The following is an 8,519-nucleotide window of genomic DNA, read 5'->3' as shown; positions in this document are numbered from 1 at the left end:
GTGTCCAGATGTTTCACAGCTTGCATAACTGACTACCGCTAGGTGTGTTTTTTGTTGAGAGTAAATCAAAAGGTTGTATTATAGTAATTAATTTCATAAAAAGTAGAGTGTTTTTCAAAGCAGATTGTGTAAAGTGATTCACATAACGGGAAAAACAAGATAACACAAACAAAAACACATTTAAAACAGAAACACAGGGACATGAGGTATGCACTGGGTATATTTTTATGAACCAGGATGTTTTATTGGGGACAACTGATAAAACATATTTGAATATTTGGATGGACTAAGACCAGCAGTCATTATTTAAGCAGTGTCGCTGATATCTTCCTCGTTCAGAATCACTGTCTCAGGATTATTCTCCTCACAGTCCCCTGTGTTTCCCATGTTCTGTCCTCCCTTGTCATGTCCTGCACACGTAAATATACGACACACAAGTTATTAGTCAGTGCTTTCCTAGGCTCCTGAGCATTTCTGTTCTTTCACTCTGGTCAACACATCTTTTATATACATTTGTAGAAGTTAAAGCTGCAGCAGCTATGAGTAATGGGCAGCCTTCTATGGAGCACCGATCCTGACACATTCAGAAATAAATACAGAAATAAATAAATGCTCAATAAATAAATAAGCATCCAATTAAATACACAAAAAAATAAAGTAAATAAATAAATGTAGGTAGTAATTAAATTATACAAGGAGACATAAATGTATATATTTTAATTAGTGCCTTTACTTATTCACCTTTGTAATAATTACCGTATTTATTAATTAAATCTAATTAATCACCAAAATAGAAAACTGTTGTTAAGCAGGTGTATTTAAATGTTCTTACGTCATACAAGTAGGGAGTGTTTTTGTGAGACAAGGACTTAAATTTTGATTGGTGTCATTAACAATTATTCAAATTAGAGAAGCAATTTTGATAAATCTATTACATGCATTTGCATTAGTTTGATACTTTCACTTGCAGTTTGCATTAACCCCTTGACGCCTACGGAGTAGCTACGCACCTAGACCCCATGCAGGACTATAAATCAAGCTTTATTCTGTACACATGGACAACTGACTATAGTTTTAAGACAGACTTCAAAAAATTTCATTCATCATTTTAAATAGGGAAAATGAAGAGAGGAGAAATGTGTGACTTACGCATCTTCAGTAATACAGCACCAACAATGGAAGTAACAATAATGCCAACAACAACAATGCCAACAATACCTGAAAGAATAGAGGAAAGCTGTCAAGATTTGTTCTTCCCTCGGGGCTTTCAAGAAAACCTTCATTTATTTTTCACACCTGCTTCTCCTGGTCATGGTCACAAAGCAGACTTGGACAGACTGTAGACCATCCCGCCATAACACATAATGAACTCATTGTCAACTCAGACCACACTGATAAAACTGACCTCAACCTCCCAGCAGAAGGTGATTTAACACCTGACTACTTAGAGATTCATTTTTCTTGTAGAACGAATGACACAGGTGTGATATCTGCATGTACATATTACAGGGGACAATAAAGACTTAAAAAAATGAAAGATAAAATTCGGGCCCACAGGAAAAATAGATGTGGTTGTGACAGCTGATGGAGATACAAATAAATAGAAGTCGAGATATTTACTTACTGTCATTATCAGTCTGACTTCTTCTAATGGGTTCCGGCTTTTTCTCTGGTAAAAAATGTTAAATTGTAATTGTGTTCATTGTGTTTAAGTGCTAAAATAGTTTTAGCTTGTTACAAATATTCATTTTAATGTGTGTTAGGTTAGCTGTACTCACCAACAATGAGGGTAATGTTGCCTTTCTTGACCTGACTGTGCAGTTTGGGAACATAACAGGTGAAAATTCCTGCGTCCTGTTCAGTGACGTTGGTCAGTTTCAATGAAATGTTTCCTTTGGTCATTTCATCAGGGAAGAGAGATGTTCTACCCTTGAATTTCTGATCCTGATCTACAAGATCGTCTTTCTTATTTCTGTAGATGTGCGCAATAGTTTTATTGCATTTCCACTCCACCGTTAGAGTCTTCACATCGAATGGGGTCTCCAGGTGGCATGGCAGAATGACATCATCACCGACTACTACTGTAACTGGTTCATGTGAGCCAATCACATCAGACTCTCCTGTGGAAGCAAACATCGCTTTTAGACTTCATGTTGCAGCATCATTATCGACTTCAGCCAATGCTGAGTCCTGCCTTTTCCAAACAAAAGTCTGACTCACCAACAATGAGTTGGATAGAAGCTTCCTTCTGTATAAAAGGGAGGAAACATTTGTATTTTCCTGCATCAGAAGTTTTCACGCTGAAGATTTTCAAGGAGACGTTTCCTTTCGTCAGTTCATCCATAAACAGTATTGTACGATCATTATAGGACGGATTTTGATACATCAGTCGTCCATCTTGGTGAATATGGATGTGCTCTGGGTCCAAACCAGGTTTGGTCCACTCCACTGTCTCAGAACTGGCACTGACTGCAGGTTCAAGGTGACATGGCAAAATGACATCATCACCAGCCAGGGCTACGATTGGTTGATGTGAACAAATCAATGCTGACAGAGCTGCAAAGAAAACAAAAGATCAAAAAATATAGTTACAATCCATGAAGTGTTTGTGTTAGGAGTGTGGTTTTGTGTTCATGTCTTTCCTGTTTTAGTCTGTTTTTGGTTCTGTGTTTCTCTGTGTAGCCTTGTTGATTATTTTATTCATTCACATGTCCTAGTTTACTTGGTATCTGTTTTCATAGGTTTGGTTTTGGATTCTGTGTTTCTATAGCTCTATTCGATCTTGTCATGTTTAGGGTGTTGTAGCTGAGTTTAGTCCTTTGTTCATTCGCTTGTTTAAGTTTTCTTAGTATCTGTCTTGTCTCTAATTCTAGTTATGTCCTGCATTTTTATTCATGTCTTAGCGTCTACTCCTGGTCTGTGTACTGTATTATTTTGTCCATGTTTGCTCTGTGTTCTGTTTAATCTTAGTTCAGTCTGTTTTCCCTGTTAGCTGTAGTTATTTGGTATATTAGTGATCTGTCTGCTTATGTTCAGTTATTTATATTCTGTTTCTTCCTGGTCATTAGTTTCCCTATGGCCTTATTGGTGTCTGTCTGTTTCCCCTGCTGTCTCTCTTGCCTGCCTGTGTCTCATTAGTCCTGATCCGCCTCACCTGAGTTCCTCCCGCCCCGCTCGTTAGTCCCTGTGTATAAATGCCTGCTTGTGTCTTCAGTCTTGGTCACGTCCTTGTGTCGTCTATGTTGAGTGGTCAGCCTTGTGCTCTGTTTTCCCTGTTCCCTGAAATGTTCCCAGGCTTTTGGATTGCTTTGTGTTTGTTGGATTTACCCTTGTGTTTCCACTTAAGCTTGTTTCAGTTTGTTTTTTTTGAGTTAATAAATCCTTTTGGTCTGCATTTGGGTCCATACCTCAGTCTGCACTCAGCCATGCACTCAGCTAACCCATGACAGTTGGGTTCTCTCACATTAACTTATATTGATTTAGTTACTTATATCACTGTCCAACCTACTCACACTGTGTTACACAGGGACATTTGGGAGGGAAAAGGACCCTTCTCATTATTATTTATTACATTTTTTAAAAACAAAATGTTAAATATATTACTCCCTTACCAATTACTACCAATTTATTTCAACTCACTCACACCCATGCAGTTGTTGAACTTTTGTGTGTGGGTGGCACAAGACCCACCCACTTTTACATCATGTATGTTGCAGGATTGAATTACAGTTAAAGGTACACTACAGTAATTAAAAGGCACCAGAATAGTGAAAAAGGCATCTACTCCAGTGCAATTTTTTTCTGGGGGAAGACCCACCAAAATTTTTTGGATTACATATAATGTACATAACTACAGAATGTTTTCAATGTTGTATAAAGACCTTACATGATGAAACTTTATGCTTTTATTACCTTAGAATGAGACATTTCTATCTACATACACCGTGGGTCCACTTACATGGACGTTGCCATGTTGCGCCACCATCTTTCTGCAGTGGCCTATATGGACAAACCATTCTACAGAGTTTTTCGCTATGTTGAATATTTAAGAAGTGAAATTTGGCCAAATGGAGGACCACACTTACTATTTAGCACAAGAGCCAACAGAGCGTGTCGGCCACCGTAGGTTCTCCTACACACTTGCAAAGGGAGGAGTGAGTGAGCCATTGGCTGCAATTCGCAATCCTCACCACTAGATGCCACTAAAACCTACACACTGAACCTTTAAGCCTACTACCCTCCGTCTGTTTGTTTTTGTTCTAAATGAACCAAATATTGGTTAATTAGCTGTAAACTTTAGGCACTGGTAGTTTAGTCTTTTGTTCATCACCACTCACCTCCACAAAAGCCAAGATAAACACTCTTGGGACAGGAGCTGGGATAGCTGCTGCCTGTCTGTCTGTGTCTCTGATGTGTGCTGCACTGCTGTGCGGAGACACGTAGGGAGAGAGGCCATCGTAACTCGACAAACTCTCATCTCCCAGCCTGATAGTTTGATTTATTATCCAATAAATATATTTGCTATGTGCAAACAGATATATAGTGACGAAATGCGCTCTGTAGAGCAGTTTGTCTATTTGGACTACATTAGAAACATGGCGGCACAACATGGCGACTTCCATGTAAGGGGACCCACTGTGTTTGATAGAAATGGCTCATTCTGTGGTAATAAAAATATAATGGTTCATTATGTAAGGTCTTTAAACACCACTGAAGACATACACTGTTTCTCAATCTGCGTTCTTGTCTGTACTTGTGTTCTTGTGGACGTGCAGCCAAAGTCCTGTTCTAATTCAAAAGTCTGCATCTAGCCAAGTAGAGTCAAATACCGAGATGTGTTCATGCTCCGCCCGTTTTACCGAACCTGCAGCGGTGGTGACTTGTGTGGACTTTGGATAGACAGATATGCCAGAATGCATTTAGTTGCCAAAAAGTGGAAATGTTGGATGAGAAAACTCACAACTGTAACTTTATAATACTGCTGTTCTTGTGTCACATATAGTAGTTTTAAGAGTTTTTATGTTGTTCCAACTGCTGAATGACTGACTGCTTGCTCCCGTTAATGGAAGTTTGTACTCCCGAGCCGAACTTGCCAAGTCCAAGCTTTAAAGTACAGAAGTCCGAACTTACCAAATTCGGTACTGAGAAACAGCTTTAGTTATGGATATTATATTGCATTTCTGTCAATAGCTCCTGCTAAATATTAGACACTGGACCTTTAAGTAGCAGTGTTTTGAACAGGCATCAACACGTTCACTTTCATGATCACTCCCATTGTCGTCATTTGAATTAGGATTGAGAAGTCCCTGTGAATCAACATGTATAACGATATCCAAGCTACATTCAGATGCATACATTTACATATTACATAGATAAACAAAGTTATCGAAACATATTTCCTGGTTAGCAGGTAAGGGATACTCAGGCTACACCTGCGACACATCTGTGACAATCACCAGTTAAATCAACCATCACTTAAACTGTCACAACCTATGCACAGAATCTGGTTTATGAATGAGCTAAGTGAAGACTCAACAGCAGAGAGAAAAGTGTTTTTTTATGAGACAAACTGTTTACTGATGAAAACCTACCTGCAGCGTCCACAAGAGAGAGAGTGGACATTAAAACAAGGAGCAACTTCATTATGGTCGCTGGATAAAGAAGAGCCATGGTAGATGTCACAGAGTAAATTTCACGCTTCCTGAAAAATAAAATAGATGAAATACAATTCATTTGTTGGTGAGGCATTTTTAAAACACAGCGACGGACACACTACCAGTCGATTCATTTCTCTTTCTCTAGTCACACAGTGGGGTGAGGAACCAGGAACTGAGCTGATGGCTCAGAGGGGGGAACTGAAAATCACTTCCTCAAAATCTCTGTTACTTTTTCACAGCTTTATTATTTACATCTGTCATCATGCTTCCTTCTCACATCTCTACCCCTCTGTTTACCTCTCATCTCGTTATTGTGATGGAACCAACTACTACATCTTTTCCCTTGTTATAATTAAAGTCAGTGTAACTTTACCATATTTCCAACTTTACAGAGTCTCTGAATGTAGAGCCCAGTTTTCCAAGGTTCCAGGATTGTTTATTTGTCACTATTCAACACAAGGTTGTATAACAAAACAAAGGTGTATGGGTAACATTTATAATAAATAAAATTTAATTAAACGATAGGCTACATATATTTGTGTATATACAAAGGTTATATACAGCCACTAATGTACATTTGGGAGTGCATTTTTGAATTTGTGTCTGGGGATGGGAATGTAAATAGCAGCAACAAGACGATAATATGATTTTATCTTCAAATAAAAAAGTCTGAAATGAAAAGTCTTGCCGGAGTCATCTTGCGCTGACAGCTCAGAAACACGGACTACCTGCTTATTATTTGTTCTGGTGGATGATTATGAGGACAGACAAACAGATCAGGCTCTGCAACAATTGGTGAGGAAAAAGTTAGTCTTTTATAATTTAAAAGTCACTCAGAATGTAAAATGTTAAATCTGTTGTTTTACTACCAAGTTAACTGCATTGCTTGTGGAGACTTTGTGTCGCTATATGCCTGATTCAGGGCCAGTGCTGACTACCTTTGGCCCTGATAGAGAGACTGCACTGGGACTGTTTAGCATGCAACACCTGTTACGGCTGTATGTGTTTCCCTGTGCTGTGTGTCCATGTTCCTCTTCTGTCCTCTAGTTCTGCCCCACGACTGTTACAGCTGATTACTGAATGAGGTCCACCTGGCCTTGGATGGCAGTCTGTAAAAGCTCCTCTGCCAGCATCAGAGGGAGGCTTTTTGGGCTGGGACTGCTGGTCTTGCTTCCTCACAGCTGGGGATTTTTGTGCTATGTGCTTGTGGTTCTGGTGGTCTCGATTTATCATCTTGTTATGTTAATAAATTCCACTGACTTGGTTGTTTTAAAGGTGTTTGTCTGTGTTAAGTTTGGGTCAGTGTTGGAATGTTTTTCACCCCACGTGGCCACCAAAGGGTGGGGCCTAACACCACTGCTGTCAATCAGCTGTCACCAGTTTTCACTCCCCTTTTAGCTCTGGCTTGGTCTTCAGAAAAAACACCTCTTCAGCAGGTCTGAGGCGTGTGAGGTTGGCTGAAGGATCCAAAGTGAATCCTCCTGCACCATGAACTATGCCTACCCATCAGACAAAGGAGTGTACTGGTGTGAGTCTGAGCAGAGAGAGTGTAGCAACACCGTCAACATCACAGTGACAGGTAATGTGCATGGAGCTTGTCAATTAATTGTGTTTGCAAATAAAAATACTGTAAAATCTAATCAGGTATTCTACATTTCAACAGGCGTTGTGATCCATCGCGTACTATTGAGATTTGATGGTCTCTCTTCAGATGAGACTCTCAGACTGCAACACTTGTCTTTGTAAAGAGAGAAACTAACAGAATATAGTCTCTAACCCTGCCCGTTAGCTCGGTGTGCTCCGTTAAAACCAGTGCTTGAAGTGGGGAAAAAAAAGTTGTGCATTTTTCATTTGTTATTCAACATTTCTTGTTGCTGTTTTCCAGAACATCTTTAACAAAAGCTTTCAAGAAGTGATGGAGCCATTCTGATTCTGACCTTACCCCAGCGTCCTCAGTGTAAATGACACATATCTGTCAGTATTTTAAATGTCCCTTCCCATCCAGGCTGTGATTGGTCGGTTCACGACAAGTCACATTGACGAGCTACATGGCTGCTTGAAAGGCAGCTGAGCTTCTCTTCTCCCTCATCTCTCTCATCTCTCTCCGCCGACAGAGATTAGCAGGCAGGTGAGAACGGGAACAGGTGAGCGTCACGTAGTGCCCAGAGAACCTGATATGGAGAGGGCAGAGGAGAGTACCGGCAGCTTGGGAGCCAAAGAGTAAAACGTTAAGGTGCCGGTACTGCGCACCAGTGCGTTCCAGCCCACTTCAAGGACTGGTTAAAACTGTGTGTTTCTCACAAACAACGGCTATTGTCTTCAAACAGATTTGCTAAACACCTCAGTCACTGAAGGAAGCCATTTGACTGTGTGAGGAGCAAGCTTTTTGATGTGTGCACGTAGCGTCCTCTGCCGTCTGACTGGTCCACCAATAGGGGAGAAGTTCACCCCTTGAGACACAGCCCTGCCTCCTCATTTGCGTAATGATGCAGAAATACATCGAGATATGTAAAAAGGACAGGCATAAATAAATACCATTGGGGTAATAAATAGGGTAGAAAATGTAAAGGAAGAATAAAACAGACAAAAATAATAAAACACACACATAAATTAAAAAATAAAACATTAAAAAATAATTAATAAAAAAAATGTTGAAGATGATAATGGCCAATAAATAAATAAGGTAATTATTATAAAGGTGAATAAACAAAGAAGCTAATAAAAAGATAAACATACATTTATGTCTCATTGTATAATTATTATCTACATTTATTTATTTACTTACTTACTTTACAACTTTATTTTTTGTGCATTTAATCAGATATTTATTTATTGAGCATTTATTTATGCATGTATTTATTT

At 39.3% G+C, this 8,519-nt stretch overlaps 1 protein-coding gene across 1 annotated transcript; it reads right to left on the bottom strand.

The window, feature by feature from the left end:
- Positions 1 to 258: 258 nt before the first annotated feature.
- LOC123980353 (CD276 antigen-like) lies at positions 259 to 5,688 on the bottom strand. Its single transcript, XM_046064700.1, has 6 exons — positions 5,592 to 5,688; positions 2,221 to 2,556; positions 1,779 to 2,120; positions 1,625 to 1,669; positions 1,150 to 1,218; positions 259 to 410 (listed from the first exon to the last, which is right to left on the bottom strand). Exons 1-6 carry the CDS (start codon positions 5,668 to 5,670, stop codon positions 307 to 309), a joined length of 975 nt encoding a protein of 324 aa, XP_045920656.1. The 5' UTR covers positions 5,671 to 5,688; the 3' UTR covers positions 259 to 306.
- Between the last annotated feature and the right edge of the window lie 2,831 nt (positions 5,689 to 8,519).

Source organism: Micropterus dolomieu, linkage group LG12 (assembly GCF_021292245.1).
Source record: "Micropterus dolomieu isolate WLL.071019.BEF.003 ecotype Adirondacks linkage group LG12, ASM2129224v1, whole genome shotgun sequence".
Classification (NCBI taxonomy): domain Eukaryota; kingdom Metazoa; phylum Chordata; class Actinopteri; order Centrarchiformes; family Centrarchidae; genus Micropterus; species Micropterus dolomieu.
Note: the sequence above shows the minus strand (reverse complement) of the source record. Positions and strands in the feature narration are given on the sequence as shown.

What these genes read in the sequence shown, in the direction of transcription:
- LOC123980353 (XM_046064700.1), bottom strand. Translation starts at nt 5,670, where the DNA reads ATGGCTCTTCTTTATCCAGCGACCATAATGAAGTTGCTCCTTGTTTTA. An exon ending in TTCTATCCAACTCATTGTTG is followed by an intron (nt 2,121 to 2,220) that starts GTGAGTCAGACT and finishes TTGCTTCCACAG; the next exon opens with GAGAGTCTGATGTGATTGGC. An exon ending in AAGTCAGACTGATAATGACA is followed by an intron (nt 1,219 to 1,624) that starts GTAAGTAAATAT and finishes CTATTCTTTCAG; the next exon opens with GTATTGTTGGCATTGTTGTT.